Source organism: Triturus cristatus, chromosome 4_2 (genome assembly GCF_964204655.1).
Source record: "Triturus cristatus chromosome 4_2, aTriCri1.1, whole genome shotgun sequence".
In the NCBI taxonomy this organism is placed as follows: Eukaryota; Metazoa; Chordata; class Amphibia; order Caudata; family Salamandridae; genus Triturus; species Triturus cristatus.
The window spans coordinates 291,754,697-291,772,136 of NC_140586.1; the positions used below are offsets into that span (position 1 = coordinate 291,754,697).

At 46.5% G+C, this 17,440-nt stretch overlaps 1 protein-coding gene across 13 annotated transcripts in view; it reads right to left on the bottom strand.

Moving 5' to 3' along the window:
- RC3H1 (ring finger and CCCH-type domains 1) overlaps positions 1-17,440 on the bottom strand; it is a 710,644-nt gene that overhangs the window by 473,580 nt on the left and 219,624 nt on the right. For all 13 annotated transcript variants that reach the window (XM_085601577.1, XM_085601575.1, XM_085601567.1 and 10 more), the window contains exons 8-9: positions 6,214-6,332; positions 5,666-5,778 (exon numbers count right to left, since the gene is read on the bottom strand). In XM_085601577.1, coding sequence (XP_085457703.1) covers positions 5,666-5,778; positions 6,214-6,332 — 232 coding nt within the window. The remainder of the gene's footprint in view (positions 1-5,665; positions 5,779-6,213; positions 6,333-17,440) is intronic.

Here is a 17,440-nt window from a genome sequence, read left to right on the forward strand (position 1 = left end):
AGTCAGGCCCAACTCGTCAAACAGTCTTGTACATGCCACCGTGGACAACTGAACAGCTGCGTGTGACGGTGCTTTGATTAGCCAATCGTCCAGGTAAGGAAACCCCGGATGCCTTTGCTTCCTCCGAAAAACTGCTACTGGACCTAGACATTTGGTGAAAATTCTTGGAGCCGACTTGGGGCCAAATGGCAGTACCTTGAACTGGTAATGGCTTCCGGCTTCGGCAAATTTAAGGTTGTGCCTGTGAGAAGGATGAATGGGGATGTGAAAATATGCATCTTGTAAGTCTAAGGTGGTCATATGAACCCCTGGGTTTAGAAGTAATAGAATGTCCTGAAAAGAAACCATGCGGAAGGACTGCTTTTTGAGATAAATGTTTAGAGTTCTCAAGTCCAGAATCGGACACCATTGACTTAAGTTCTTGCGTACCAGAAAGAAACGGGAATAGAATCCCTGTCCTCTCTAGAAGTTTGGCACCGGTTCTACTGCTTATTTTCAGAGCATTGGAAGAATTTTAATACGTATGAGATGTAGGTGTTACGCCTCGCTGGTGTCCTCCCGTACTTGACCTATAATGGTAATAGTCCTCACTGATTTCTTAAAGGGCTATTTAAAATCATAAAAACAGTCCATTTGGGTAGCTGGCATAGGTAGATCAAATCTCTTTGCAGCTCTCTATAACAAGTTATGAGACCCACCAATATCCTCTGGTGGTGAGTCAACGGGCACCGGAGAAGGAGAAGGTGGTGTGGGAATGAGGTAGTCGTCCCACTATGTGAATCTCTAAGCTCTCCCTCTTCCTGATCATCATCCGTAGTACCCGGATCCTGTTGAGGGACTGATGGAGGTGATTTCTGTAGAGGTTCCACCAGCATAGTTTGAACCAACTTTGGAGTAGACGGAATAGAATGTGGACGAGGAGCTACTGATGGTATTTCCTGAGGTACAGGAGTTGGGGAGAATCTCTTCCTGTAGTCAGCCAACATGAATTGCAAGTCCGGTAATAAAGAAGACAGCATGCAAACTACTTCCTCCCGATAGTCCTGATGGGATTGTTGCTAAGGAGTATAGCCTTGATAATATCCATACTCCTCCTCAAAATCATCCTCCTGACACTTAACGTGCAGCTGGGACGGGCTACTCACGTAGCCAAAGGGCCCATCATCTACTTCCTCAGAATCCTGCTCTTCCAACAGCTGAGAAGGTAAAAGAGGTGTAAGCTTGCTAGGTGAGGTAATTTCCGGTGTGATCTTTTTTGCTCTAGTTTTTTCTGTTTTATCCGGTGTTTTTTCCCTCCATCGACGAAATCGCAGACGATACCATCGTCGGAGAAACAGCCGCTGACTGTGATTTGGAAACCATCGGTGATGGTATCTCCGCCGGTGTCGAATGTGAAAAAACCTTAGACGGAGCCCCCGCCGTCGACCTGGACACTTGCTTTGACGACAGGCGAACTTCAACCTTTGTCGATGACAGATGGTTTCTGCGCCGATGGTACAGTCGACGACTTTCCTTCAGGAGGCACTTAAGGCTTTTTGAAGGAGTGCCTAATTTGAGGGGGTGTTTTGGGCAGCTCAGAGCTCACCTTTTTTGGTTGTTTATCCCTGAAAGAATGTCCCTTCCTCTCTTTTTCATGTTTGTGAGGCGATTTTGAGGGACTGCACCCAAGCGACCCATGAGAGGTCTTTTTAAGGGCCTTTCCTGGACGCTCACCAGATGAATGGACGTGAGGTGGTGATATCCTCTTATGAGACCTACTGGATGAAGAAGAGGATGCCTCATCACGGTCCTCACTTGAAATCACCTCTTTTCTGGCTTTGAGTTTCCGAAGCCATACAAGAAGGCACCCCTCACCATCTCTTAAGGTTTTATTAGAAAAGGTACGACATACCTTGTATTCCTTTGCCTTATGGTTGAGATATAGGTAACAAATACAGTCTCCATGAGGGTCACCTGTATAAAGCCTTTTCTTCGAGCAGGTAGCACAGGCTCTAAAAGTACCCTTTTTCTCCTTTTCTGACATAATTATGCTAGAATGTTAACAAACCAGCACTGAAGATGGATCCTGTAGATGTAGAATGTTGAAATGAGGCCAAGAACTCTTCCTAAAATGCCCAAGAATAAGAGAAAACTGAGCAGAGCTCAGAGGAGACTCCCTAGCACAACGTGCAGTAGAAAATCTGAAGTTCTAAGGTTCTCTCAAGAGTGTTCTAAAGGGTGTAGGGTCCTGATTGGTTCAAGAATTACTTTTGGTCTCTTTTACAAAACGAGAGATATGGGTTACAAAACGGAAATGGGACTAGGCCTAGTTTCTGCATTGTATTGGTTTAGCATTGCTTTTTTGATGTACCGGAGACTCTCATCTCGACGACGGGGAATGATTCAAGCTTGTGAATCTATGAAACTTACAATACTGGAGTAAAATACTTTTATTTTAAGCCAGTGGTTGATGTCACCTCCTTGATGGTTAGCAAGCTTTAAAGAACAATTATCCTCATCTCCGGGACAAGAAAGAATGAAAACTGTTCTAGTTCCTGTGATGGAAAGTTAAGATGATAATAACAAAATGATCGGTAAGATTAACCCTCACAAATGCAGGTTGATTGAAATGGGTATTGTCCCATCCAAAGAACGAATATGGGCTAGTATTTTATGCTGTTTACTTCTATATGGTCGTATGTCAGTTCACACATAAGAGATGCTCCTCTTTTTTTATTATGACTTCGGTTGTTTCTGTACTAATTTGGAATGTTTGTATATGCTTAATTCGTATGCAAAATATTTTACTTAATCATTGTTCAAATTTAAATGATTCAGATTCTGCATTTAGAAAAGGAAAGTGCTGAAGTATCTGCGCTCTTGAACTGGTTACATATAGGATTGTTAATTTGTTATGGGCCATCTAATGTTTCTTAATAACTGCCTCTTGGATGAGGTTGACAGTGGTTATTAACTACTAAGTAGAATTAAAGAAGAGGATCATATTTTTCACCTCATTGTTCTTACAATACAAAGCTCTGATCCTAAGGTCTAAGGCAGATTTCTATGCGAGCTCCATTACCCAGGCTTCCAACGGGACAAAAGCCCTTTTTAAGATAGTCCGTGATCTCTCTTCTCCGGACTGTATGAACAATAGAGTAGCTCCCTCACAAGCCCTGTGCAATGAAATCGCCTCCTTCTTCCAGGAGAAAATTGCTAACATTGTCAACACATTACATGACTTTACTCAGGAAGGCTCTGAGGAAATAACCAGCCTGGCCGACGCAGACCCTTCGCTAACCGCGGCTCTAGACAGCTTCCAACCACTCTCTCAAGAGGCTTTTGATAGTCTTATAGAAAGCGTGTCTTCTGGCTCTCCTCTAGACCCTCTCCCCCATAAAGTCTGGAAACTACATGGGCGTAACACCTTCCCTTGGATGAGAATGATTTGCAATCAGTCCCTGATGGATGGATCGGTTCCAGACTGCTGGAAATTAGCAGTGGTAACCCCACTGATTAAGAAACCTAACCTGGACCCTTTGGTACCTGCTAACTTTAGGCCTATTTCACTCCTGCCCTACCCGGTGAAAATTCTCGAAAAATCGGTAAGCAAGACACTGTCTTGCTTCCTGGAGGAGAATTTCCTGCTTGATAGGGATCAGTTCGGCTTTCGTCCTGGCCACGGGACTGAAACAGCTCTGGTCACCATGTTAGATAATCTTCGAATGCGTGCCGACAACGGGAATGCCATGATTTTAGTGCTCCTCGATATGTCGGCAGCATTCGATACGGTGAGCCATCCAGTCCTGGTGGAGAGACTAAGGCAGATAGGTGTTAAAGGAAGAGCGCTGCAATGGCTGCAATCCTACCTAGAAGGCAGACAGCAGGTAGTCACCATGACCCCTTTTTCCTCTAGTCTGTTTCCAGTTGCACACGGGGTGCCGCAGGGATCTGCCATTAGTCCCATCCTTTTTAACATCTACTTACGGCCCCTGTTCCCTCTAATTAAATCTTTTGGCGTCAGCTTGGTGAACTACGCTGACGACACGCAGCTGGCCTTCTCCTTGGAAGGGGATGATGCACTACCTATGGAGCAGTTCCTACAATGCATGAAGCAGACCACGGACTGGCTCAGAAGGAATTCTCTCCAGTTCAATAGTGGTAAAACTGAGGTGGTTTTCTGCTCTCCCACTAGGACTCCAAAACATCTACCTTCTGAATTTAGACTCTCTCCAGAGGAAGATCCCCTAAAACCGGTCAGTAAGGTACGCAATCTTGGGGTGATCCTTGATGATGACCTTCAAATGGGATCCCAGGCTAGTAAGACCACCTCAGTCTGCTTCGCTCTGCTGCGACTACTTCGAAGTATTCTACCCCTACTCCCCAGGGAGTCACGAGCTATGGTAGTACGCAGTACGGTTTTAAGCAGGCTTGATTACTGCAATTCCCTCTATTTGGGGGCTCCGCAGTACATCTTCCAGGGACTGCAGAGGATACAGTCAGCAGCAGCTAAATTAGTGCTCGATCGGCGTCGCAGTTCGTCGGCCACTGGAGCACTGAGGGACCTACACTGGCTCCCTGTCAAGGAGAGGGTCTCTTTTAAGTCTCTGTGTTTGACCTTCCGAGCAGTGCACGGACTGGGCCCAGCCCCGATGCAGGACAAGTTTGTCCGTCATCTGCCAATCAGACAGCTTCGTTCCTCTACTGCAGGCCTGCTGACAGTCCCGAGATTCAAACGTTCCAGGGTAGGTGGAAGGGCCTTCAGTGTAGTAGCTGCCGGTATGTGGAACAAGCTTCCTCTGAATCTGAGACAATGTAACTCTCTAACTGAATTTCGTAAGGGACTTAAAACCTGGCTCTATCCCAAAATCTAACCCGGTTCGCTCCCCCTGCTCCTCTTCTGTCCTCTTGGTATGGTTCTTCAGTCTAAAGCGCCAAGATGCCCGTAGGGCGATAGCTGCGCTATATAAGTTTCCCATCAATCAATCAATCAATAGAGTCATAACTGTTTACCATGGTGACCATGAAATATTTTCAGTTGTAAAAGAATATTTATATACTAGATGAAGAACAGGTTTTCGAATAACAAAAGCTGTTTTGTGAACCAGAGTTTGCTCTCACAACGGAAGGGGAAACTATAATGAAACTGAAATGTACCTCACCCATGTTTTCAAATAATTAGGAAATCTCAGCATCCTTATCCATTTACACAATATTCTATCATCATACACTAAGAACAGGAGCTCTAAGACACCCCACCATTTTCCCGACCCCTACTTGACCGATCACCCCAAAACTAAACATAGTGAAACTAAGCAACAAAAAAAAAAATCACTTGTTTAGAAAGTTTCATGAAGGTTTATCAAACGGAGCCAAAGTTATTAGCAAACCAAAAAGTGCTGTTCCTATGGAAATGCAGCCCTAACTTTAACTAGCCATTTGTGACCACCACTGCCTAATATATCTAATAAGGACTAAGGACCCATATGTCCCAATTTAATTTATAATTTCATTAAACTTGAAGCAAATTATACATACAAATTTTACTAGAGAAAACTAAGAAATTATCTTTCAACTTTATACCTATAAAGTATGATAAGCTCCTAAGACTCCATCCCCATCATACCACAAAAGCTGCTGCGAACCTATTGGTTGTTCAGAGTCCAAGGTAGACAGAATCACTTACTTCTCCAGCTCCTCCTGGGAGTGTGCAAAGGTGCAGCTGGCCCCACGGGGGCATCCTCCTCGCTGCTTCATATCACGGCACATATAAGTTTTGTATTTGCTGTGCTGAGGAGGCTGGAAAAGGGGAAACAGGATGGCAGATAAAAACCAGACAATGATTTGGTGGTATGTTATACCAAATGTAAATGGCAAAACCTTTCCTCCTCCACCTCTTTATAAGAGGCTGTTCAGGTCTTCTTTGAACCCACTGTTAAAAAAAGCTTTATGAGCTAGATGTTGCCAACTGCCACCCAGCATCCACTATGTACAATAAAGTAATTTAAAAAAGCTAGGCACTAAAGAACAGTAAGGAGTGCACCGAACACTGGTGCATTCTTCCAAAAACTTCATGAATGTCCAAATAGCATTCATAATAATGCATACTTTATGAAAGAAAAGCCTATGGCCGAGGTAAAAGAAAAACAAATCTCTTGGAAGCAGAGATCCTGGAAAGGATGAGGTATCTGGTCACGGGGACAGATGCATGAAGAGTAAGCCCCTTCACTTTACCTGCTGCTGGTCCGTTCCTTTCTTGCTGTGGTTTTGGATATAATCTACAAGCCCATGTACCACAGTCTTCACAGCCACCAATCCATTCTCCAGCTGCTCCCAGGTCGGTGGAGGGGCATCTATTGGAAACAGGACAGGCAAGCACTGTTAGACAGGATCCATTTCAAATATCAACACGCAGATTTTTTAGGAGATTTTAAACTTGATCAGATAGATTCTTAAAGCATTTTTACGAACAAGCTCTAGCTGGCAGCATATTATGAGCAATGGAAATAAAGTAAATTAAATATCTAAATGAAAAATATCGTTGCTGAGGTGTGTGGAATGATGTGGATCTAACATTATTGTTCTATATATTTAGGTCAGGGAGACATTCTAGATCTTGAAGTCAAACCCATGGTCACTTAAAGAAAATTACTACCCTAGCAAAGAAAGGCAAATGCTACTTACCAGTATGCATCTGTTCTTGGCATGTAGAGCTGCAGATCGATACACTGTGCATAGATCGCCATCTGGTGTTGGGCCCGGATGTTTGCAGTTTGTTTTTCCTCTTGGAAAGTCTTTGGAAGTCACGAGGTCGGTGACTCCTCCTTTGGATCGTATTGCGCATGGGCTTCGGCTCCATCCTCAGATTGTTTTTCGCCAGCAGGGAAAGATGGAGCGTAGTAATAACAGTAAAGAAACCCATGTGTATTGTATCTAAATAAGATAAGGCTGGAACGGATACAGGTAGCCGGGGAGGCAGGTGGGCGTGTATAGATCTGCAGCTCTACATACCAAGAACAGATGCATACTGGTAAGTAGCATATTCCATTCGAGGCATATGAGCTGCAGATTATACACTGTGCATAGACTATATAGCAGTACCCAACCCTAGCGGCGACCACCGGCATCCGTTGCAGTTGTTTGGAACAGTGTTTTTAGTACAGCCTGGCCCACACTAGCTTGTTGATTGGTTTGCACATCTACACAGTAATGTTTTGTGAAAATGTGCGGTGTAGACCATGTCGCTGCTTTGCAGATGTCATCGAATGGTATGTTCCCTAGAAAAGCCATAGAAGCCCCCTTCTTCCTTGTAGAGTGGGCTTTAGGGGGAACAGATAGCGTTCGTTTTGTTTTGTGGTAGCAAATCTGTATGCATTTTACAATCCACCTAGCTATCCCTGATTTAGAAATAGGGTTGCCTTTATGTGGTGGAGAGAAAAAGACAAATATTTGTTTGGTTTTTCTGAAAGGTTGTGTTCTTTGGATGTAGCAAAGTAAGGCCCTTTTAACATCCAGTGTGTGTAAAGCCCTTTCCGCAACGGTTTGAGGTTGTGAGAAAAAGACTGGTAATTCTACCGACTGGTTTAGATGGAAGGGAGAAATGACTTTGGGTAGGAATTTTGGGTTGGTGCGGAGTACAACCTTGTTCTGATGCATTTGGAGAAAAGGTTCCTGTATAGTGAGTGCTTGTATTTCACTAACCCTTCTAAGGGAAGTGATGGCCACTAGAAAAGCTGTTTTCCATGTGAGAAATTGCAGCTCGCATTTATGTAGTGGTTCAAAAGGCAGTCCCATTAGCCTTGTGAGAACTATATTTAAGTTCCAGACAGGTGAGGGTGGTACTCTGGGTGGAATTACTCTTTTGAGGCCTTCCATAAAGGCTTTGATGGCAGGCACCCTGAAAAGTGATAGGTGCTGCCTGTTCTGAAAGTAAGCAGCAATTGCTGCAAGGTGTAACCGAATGGATGTAAATGCTAGGTTACACCTTTGTAGATGGAGCAAGTAGCATATGATGTGCTGTATGGACACATTTAGAGGGTTGATTGTGTTGTTATGGCAGTAAACAACAAATCTTTTCCACTTTGCAGCATAGCATGCCCTAGTAGTAGGGCATCTAGCTTCTCTGATAATATTCATGCAATCAGGGGGAAGGTTAAGGTATCAGAATTCTAGGACCTCAGGAGCCAGATCGCAAGGTTGAGCTGAGCTGGGACCGGGTGCCTGATCTCTCCATGGTTCTGGGTCAGGAGGCATGGTGAGAGGTGTAACTTTTGGTGTGGTACTACCGAGAGTTCCAGTAGTATGGTGCACCACGGTTGTCTGGCCCATGTTGGAGCTACCAGGATGAGCGTGAGGGAATGCTGTTGTAGCTTTCGCACCACTAATGGAATTAGTGGGAGAGGTGGAAAAGCATATGCAAATTTGTTTGACCAGTTCATCCATATCGCATTGCCTTTGGACAATGGGTGTGGATATCTGGCGGCGAAGATTGGGCATTTTTTGTTTTCGTGGGTGGCGAAGAGGTCTATCTGAGGATGCCCCCACATCTGAAAGAACGGGTGAAAACCTGTGGGTGAAGTTCCCACTCGTGGATCTGTTGAGTTTGTCTGCTAAGCAGATCTGCCACGGTGTTTTGGACTCCTGGGACGTGTTGGGCCAGGAGAAAAAAATTCTGTCGAATTGCCCATCTCCATATGCTCTGTGCTAATTGAGAGAGCTGTGGAGAGTGTGTGCCCCCCTGTTTTTGAATATAGTACATGGCAGTCATGTTGTCTGTGCGAATGAGGACTGCCTTGCCTGAAATTTGCGTCTGAAAGGATTTTAGGGCTAGAAAGATTGCCAGTAACTCCAAATGGTTGTTGTGGAGTAACTTCTGTTGCGGCGTCCATGTGCCCTGCACTGTGAGATGTAACAGATGAGCTCCCCAGCCGGAGAGCGATGCGTCTGTTAGGATTATTTGTGGAACCGGGTCCAGGAACGGTCAACCTTTGGAAAGGTTTGTGGTGTTCCACAACTGCAGAGTGCGATGGGTGCGACCGTCCACCAACACCAGATCTGTCAGTTGCCCCTGGGCTTGGTTCCACTGGCGCGCTAAGCACTCTTGGAGTGGACGCATGTGGAGTCTTGCATGAGGCACTATGAAAATGCAAGAGGCCATCATCCCTATCAGTTGCATAAACACTCTTGCTGGGAGAGAGTGTTAAAGTATGAATTTTTGACGCAGAGCCTGTATGTTTGCAATCCTGGCTGGATTGGGATAGGCTATGGCTTTTGAGGTGTCTATGGTGGCACCGAGGTATTGTTTTGTGTGTGATGGTATCAGGTGGGACTTTTGGTGGTTCACCGTGAAACCTAGCTGGTAAAGTAGTTGGATTGTAGCGGCGGTGTGGTGCACACATTGGTCGTAGGATGTGGCTTTTATTAGCCAGCCGTCCAAATATGGGAAGACGTGAATGTGCTGTCTTCTGAGGTGTGCCGCCACTACTGCTAGGCATTTGGTGAATACCCTTGGTGCTGTTGTGACCCCGAACGGTAGCACCTTGAACTGATAGTGTTGCCCGTCCACTACAAATCTGAGGTACTTTCTGTGAGCATGGTGTACTGGGATGTGAAAGTATGCGTCTTTCGAGTCCAGTGTGGTGAGAAAGTCGTTCTGGGAGAGGAGCGGAAGAACCTGTTGAAGGGTTACCATGTGAAAATGGTCTGAATGTATGCAAGTGTTTAGAGGTCTGAGATCTAGGTCGTAGAGTCTCGTCTCTTTTTGGAATCAGAAAGTACAGGGAGTAGACCCCTAAATTTTGCCGATTGATGGGGACTTTCTCTATGGCTTGTTTTTGCAGGAGGGAGATTACCTCCTGTTTTAATAACGTGGCATGTTCTTGTGACATTGGGCGTTGCCTGGGTGGAATGTTTGGGGGGGGGGGTAGATGTTAATTCTAGGCAGTACCCTGAATGAATAATTTGGGTCACCCATCTATCTGAGGTGATGGTCTCCCAGACGTGAAGGAAATTTTGTATTCTGCCCCCGACCGGAGTGGGATGGTCTGGAGGGAGCGGGGGAAAGTCATTGGGTAGGCGGTGTGGCAGAGCGGGCGGTATTTGTTTTGCCTCTGCCTTTATTATTATTGCCTCTGTAGCCGCCTCTTTGATAACCCCTTGTGAAGGAAGACTGAGGAGGGGATTTGTAGGACGTGGATGCACTATCTGAGGAGTAGCCTCTACCTGTGCCCCGAAAGGAAGAGCGGCGAAAGGAGCGCCTAGGAGTGTGTGACTGTAAGGCTCCCATGGATTTCGCCGTATCAGTGTCTTTCTTCATCTTCGAGGGCTTCATCAACTTTTGGACCAAATAAAGGATGTTGATCAAATGGGTGGTTCAATATGGAGGCTTGCACCTCAGGTTTAAAGCCTGAAACTCTAAGCCAGGCGTGGCGACGGAGGAGGACACTGGTGTTTATGGCCCTGGAGGCTGAATCTGCCGCATCTAGGGCACAGCGTATAGAGGTATTAGATATAGTTTTTCCCTCTTGGATCAATTCATTAGCCCTATTCCTGTATTTTTCAGGGAGATGGTGCATGATGGTTTCTAGCTCATCATAATGCGCTCTGTCGTATCTGGCCAATAACGCTTGAGTGTTGGCGATACGCCATATATTGGCGGCTTGTGTCGCAGTGCGCTTCCCTGACGCGTCTAGGAGCTTGGACTCTTTGTCAGGTGGTGGTGCTTCGCCTGACGCCTGAGAGTTTGATCTTTTCCTAGCTGTAGATACCACTAAGGAATCCAGTGGTGCAGGGCCTTTAATGTATGCAGGATCTGTGGGGGCGGCTTTATATTTTTTCTCTATACGTGGGTTTAGGACCTTAGCCCTGACTGGGTCTTTAAAAACCTCTGGTGCATGTTTGATTACTCCTTTTAGCATAGGTAGTATAGCAGTAGACCTATGTGCTGTATCGAAGGTGTCTAGGAGAAAATCTTCCTCCACTGGGTCAGTATGTAGCTCTACCCTGTGATAATGTGCCGCCCTCTGTAGTAGGTGGTGAAAGCCTAACGAGTCTTTTGGTGGGGATGGCCTGGATGGATAAAGGTCATCCTGTGGGACATCTGGGATGTCCGGATTGTTATAGTCATCCCATGGGTTTGGGGATCCAGAAGGGGTGGGGTCTTGTGGCACATCTGCTGGATCGTAGTAAGGGTCCCCTTGATCATCATGGTCTGGAGACAGGGTCGGAGAGCAATAATGCAGGGGTGGAGAAGGTGGAGGTGGGGAGGGTGGAGGGGGTGGTGAAGGCACTCTGAAAGGGAAGGTAGCAGTGTCCTTCCTCTTTGGAGGTGGAGGTGGAGCTGGTTTGTCCAAATGTCTCTTTTTTGAAGACCGTGTCAAATGTCCCGTTTTTGGATCCTTGGTAAGTGTCTTTTGCAGAGGATCCGGTGTGAATAGTTCTTGCGGCACTGGGTGTTCGGTGCCGAGGTTTTCGGGGCCGATGGCTTTTTAGGCTTGTCTGTGCCGTGCTTTTTTGGTACCTCCGATTTTTTGTTCGGTGCAGAGAGGCTTCGGCACGGGAGTGTCGGCGCCGAGGGTCTTATGATGTTTGTTCGGCACCGAGGGGGCGGGTTTCGACACCGAGGGTTTTGGAGCTGAGCTCGGTGTGGAGGTCGAGGCCGATTTTTTCTTCGGTGCCGAAGGGTGTTTTTCAGCACCGCTGGTAGGCTGGCTCGAGCCCAAGCTGCCGGAAGGCTTAATAGGCTTCTTTACCGGGCCCGAAGGTGGGGTGTTAGAAGCAATGTCCTTGGTCTTGCCTAGGCTCGAAGGCAAAGGCGTGACCGAAGCCTTTTTGGGTATCGGCGCGGGTGTGGGAGGGGGTATAGTACTCACGACCCTCTGCGCCGGGGTGATGTCCTCCACATCTGAGTCGTCGGCCTCGGAAGCACTGACTAGGTCGTCGTCGTCTTCTTCGATGTGCTGCTGTCCCAGAGCTTCGACGTCGTCCCCGAAGATGTCGACTGGAGCGGAGGTCGAGGAGTGCGCCATGTTGCATCTGGCCCTTCGATCTCGAATAGTGTTTTTCGATCTAAAAGACTTGCAGGCGGGACAGTCTCGAGCCTCGTGTTCAGGGGAGAGGCAGAGGTTGCACACCTCATGAAGATCGGTGTGGGGGAATTTGGACCCACATCGAGGGCACTTCTTGAAGGGAGTTCTTTCCATCAGCCGAGACCGGAGCCGGGATAGGCCCGAAGGCCGCCGTCGACGACTGGAATCGAAGAAGTGTCGAAGAGAAGGTGATTAAGCTGATTTGTGATCTGAAGAATCTCGATGAGCGAGGATTTTGCGTCGATCGTTGAACTGGAAAAGTTCGGAACCGGAGCGCGAAGTATTACATCCGAGCCTGATGGTGGAAAAAAACAATCTGAGGATGGAGCCGAAGCCCATGCGCAATACGAACCAAAGGAGGAGTCACAGACCTCGTGACTTCCAAAGACTTTCCAAGAGGAAAAACAAACTGCAAACATCCGGGCCCAACACCAGTTGGCGATCTATGCAGTGTATAATCTGCAGCTCATATGCCTCGAACACAAGATAAACTGGAACAGATTAAGGTAGCCGGGGAGGCGGGTGGGCGTGTGTAGATCTGCAGCTCTACATGCCAAGAACAGATGCATGCTGGTAAGTAGCATTTGCCGTTCAAGGCATATGAGCTGCAGATTACACACTGTGCATAGATTATATAGCAGTACCCATCCTTAGCGGCGACCACCAGTATCTGTTGCAGTGGTTTGAAACAATGTCTTGAGTACAGCCTGGCCCACACTAGATGGTTGCTTAGTTTGCACATCTACACAATAGTGTTTAGTGAAAGTGTGCGGTGTTGACCATGTAGCTGCTTTGCAGATATCATCTAAGGGGATGTTCCCTAAGAATGCCATGGAAGCCCCTATCGTACGTGTAGAGTGGGCTTTAGGGGGAACGGATAGCGTTCGTTTTGCTTTGTGGTAGCAAATCTGAATGCATTTGACAATCCACCTAGCAATCCCAGATTTGGAGATGGGGTTGCCTTTATGTGGTGGTGAGAAGGAAACGAACAGTTGTTTGGTTTTACGAAAAGGTTGTGTTCTCTCGATGTAGTAGAGTAAGGCTCGTTTACATCTAGTGTGTGGAGAGCTCTTTCTGCAACGGTCTGTGGTTGCGAGAAGAATACGGGTAGTTCCACAGATTGGTTTAGGTGAAAGGGAGAAATGACTTTAGGGAGGAATTTTGGATTAGTACGTAGAACAACCTTATTATGGTGCACTTGCAGAAAAGGTTCTTGAATGGTGAGTGCTTGTATCTCACTGACTCTTCTGAGGGAAGTGATGGCTACAAGAAAAGCAGTTTTCCATGTTAGGAATTTAAGTTCACATTTGTGTAGAGGTTCAAAGGGAGGCCCCATTAGTCTGGTGAGAACGATGTTTAGGTTCCACACAGGTGAGGGTGGCACTCTGGGGGGAATTATTCTTTTGAGGCCTTCCATGAAGGCTTTAATGGCATGTACTTTAAAGAGTGATAGGTGCTGCCTGTTTTTTAGGTAGGCTGCTATGGCTGCAAGGTGCAGTCGAATAGACGTGTAGGCTAGATTGCATCTCTGTAAGTGTAGTAAATAGCATATGATATGTTGACGTTCATACAGTCTGGGGGGAGATTTAGATAACCGAATTCTAGGATTTCAGGAGCCAGATCGCAAGGTTGAGCTGAGCTGGGTCCGGGTGTCTGATCTCTCCATGGTTCTGGGTTAAGAGGTGTGGAGCGAGGTGTAGCTTTTGGGGTGGTACTACGGATAGTTCCAGCAGTGTGGTGTACCACGGTTGTCTGGACCAAGTCGGAGCTACTAGGATTAGTGTGAGGGAATGTTGCTGTAGTTTGCGCACCACTAATGGAATGAGTGGGAGAGGCGAAAAAGCGTACGCAAATCTGCCTGACCAGTTCATCCATATCGCATTGCCTTTGGACAATGGGTGTGGATACCTGGCAGCGAAGCTTGGGCATTTGGTGTTTTCTTGGGTGGCGAAGAGGTCTATCTGTGGATGCCCCCACATTTTAAAGTACGGGTGAAGAACTTGTGGATGGAGTTCCCACTCGTGGATCTGTTGAGTTTGTCTGCTCAGGAGATCTGCTATAGTGTTTTGGACTCCTGGGACATGTTGGGCTAGGAGAAAGATTTTTCGGGGAATGGCCCATCTCCATATGCTCTGTGCTAGCTGAGAGGGCTGCGGAGAGTGTGTGCCTCCTTGCTTTTGTATATAGTACATGGCTGTCATGTCTGTGCGACTAGGACTGCCTTGCCTGAGATTTGTGTTTGAAAAGATTTTAGGGCTAAAAGATGGTTGATGTGGAGTAACTTTTGTTGCGGTGTCCACCTGCCCTGCATGGTGTGATGTAATAGGTGAGCTCCCCAGCCGGAGAGCGATGCGGCCGCTGTTAGTACTATCTGAGGAACCGGGTCCAGGAACGGTCGCCCTTTGGAAAGATTTTTGGTGGTCCACCACTGCAGAGAGTGATGGGTACGACCGTCTACCAACACCAGATCTGTCAGTTGACCCTGGGCCTGGTTCCATTGGCGCGCTAAGCACTCTTGGAGAGGACGCATTTGGAGTCTTGCGTGAGGTACTATGAATATGCAAGAAGCCATCATTCCTATTAGCTGCATGAACACTCGATCTGGAAAAGTGTGTTGAGCAGAAATTTGGCGCGTAGAGCCTGATTGCTTGTTATCCTGGCAGGACTGGGGTAGGCTAGCGCTCTTGAGGTGGCTATGGTGGGACTGAGTTATTGTTTTACGTGGGATGGTTGTAGATGGGACTTTGCGTGGTTTACTGTGAAGCCCAGTTCGTGAAGTAGCTGGATAGTGGCGTGCGTGTGTTGTACACACTGGTTGTATGAGCTGGCTTTTATTAGCCAGTCGTCTAGGTATGACAAGACATGGATGTGTTGTCTTCGCAGGTGTGCGGCCACTACTGCTAGGCACTTGGTAAATACTCTTGGTGCTGTGGTGAATCCGAATGGGAGCACTTTGAATTGATAGTGTTCGCCGTCCACCACAAATCTGAGGAACTTCCTGTGAGCATTGTGAACAGGAATGTGGAAATAGGTGTCTTTGAGGTCTAAAGTGGCCAGGAAATCGTTTTGGGAGAGCAGGGGGGAAGTACCTGCTGGAGTGTTACCATGTGAAAATGGTCTGAGTGGATACATTGGTTCAGGGGCCTGAGGTCTAGGATGGGCCTTAGCGTGTCGTCCCTTTTTGGTATGAGAAAATATAGGGAGTAAACCCCTATATTTTGTTGGTTGATAGGAACTAGTTCTATTGCCCCCTTTTGTAGGAGGGAGATTACCTCCTGCTTTAGCAGTGTTAAATGTTCCTGTGACATTGGGCGTTGTTTGGGTGGAATGTTTGGGGGGTAGATGTTAGTTCGAGGCAATAGCCTGACTGAATTATTTGTGTTACCCATTTGTCTGAGGTGATGGTAGTCCAGACAGTAAGGAAATTGTGGAGTCTGCCCCCGATCGGAGTGGGATGGTCTAGGGGGAGTGGAGGGAAGTCATTGGAGTGGAGGCAGAGCGGGAGGTGTTTGTCTTGCCTCTGCCTTTATTATTGTTGCCTCTGTAGCCGCCTCTTTCGTAATCCCTTGTAAAGGTGGATTGGGTAGGGGCTTTATAGGAAGTGGAAGCGGTGTCTGAGGAGTAGCCTCTGGATGTGCTTCGAAAGGAAGAGCGGCGAAAAAAACGCCTGGGAGGGTGTGATTGTAAGGCTCCCATAGATTTCGCCGTATCCGTGTCTTTTTAGGTCTCGCCTTGCTATCGCGTAAGCGATCGCAAAGCGAGACTATTGTAAGGGGCGTTTAAAAGTGCTCCGAAAAGCGGATTGCATGGCGAGCATGCGCACAATCACGCGCATCGTGCCGCCATGCAATCCGTTTGGCATCGCACTTCAAAGGGTCCGCTCCCCCGCCTGGAATGCGCGCCCCCACCAAGCGTGCGCGCGCCACGCTCCGCCGGGCTTGTCTTGTTTACCTTTTCACCAAAGGATGCTATAGTGCTTTGTGTAATGAATTTGACGAAAATGTTAATTCCAAGGAGGGAAACCCCATATTATGTTAATACAGACTACTTTTTGAGAGGCGGCAGTTAGTATTTCAGTATTTTTATATCCAGGCACCAAGCATATCTGTTGAACCTTGTGTGCGTCATACAGTATAACTGAACAAATACATTATTTGCCTGTGAAGCCGGAAGGCATCATGTGTCCAAGGCTCACCTCTTCTCTTTTGTGTTTTTCTTTCAATCAGCATCTTTTGGTTCTCACTTTTCCCGCCCAAGTGTGATTCCTTCTCACTTTCACACTTAGTTTCCCTCATTGTCAATTCGGATCTATTCATCCTTCGGTCCCTGGGGCTGCATGGTATTAACGCCTCTCTTCATTGATCCACACCCCTTCTGATTACATTATCACTTCTTTTATTCCAGCCTTTCCTTGGCATCCTTTGATCCGCTAATTGCTTTGTCCATGTACATCATACAGCCTGTTCCACTGAGCACCGAGAGGCCTCGGTGCTCTCAAGTACAAGTGAGGCTATTATATTAGATAACAAGTAAGACAAATTCCCCACTGGCTGTGCGAGAGGAAGCTGAAATGTCCCATGGTAGATTTTTCATTGTACCTTTCATAATCATTAAGGGCCTCACCAAGCATCTTCTAAAATTATTAACTATAATATGCCGATAAAATAATATATTTAATTTATATTTTAAACTTTATTGAAATTTTCTACCTTTTACTTAACTACTTCTTCTGTCCCTCATCAAAACACCAGTCAGTATTATAACGCATTCATAATCACTGCAGAGAGCTTCTGTGATGAAAACAACCTGCAATGTACTGTTTCCCTTTCTGTCCTTTAAAATCTACAATGGCTGATCTGGACCTGTCAGCAAAAGGGCAGCTCACAGCTCCGCATCTATCATCATGCATTTTTAGGTCGATCCTGGGCTGCGCATGCGCTGCTCTGAGAGGCATGCTGGATTAGAGTATTTACTTGAAGCTCCGCCCACTCTCCGCTCATATTTTTTTATAGGCGTGCGTCATTGTCCTTTATGAATGCTGGCTTCTGATTCGTAACTAGGATTGTTAGTCCCTCCTTAGTACTGCCTTTTCTTCATTTGTAACCTCCCATGAGGACTGGCCCTTTTACTTTTTTGTTACACGGTATGTCTTATTTAGTCTGTAAGCACTATTTTCTTTAATGAGATTGTTGCAGGAAAGCATGTCGTGCCTGCATTATTCAGTGTGCCATGCGCGCTTTCACGTTCCAAGCAGCCCAGGACAATGGTGGCTGCTTCTTAGAAATAGAGTTTGAGCTATTGGCATTGTAAATGAAACTGCCTTTTGTTTAAGTGTTAATTATCAAAACAGATAAATAAAAGACATTGCCATTTAC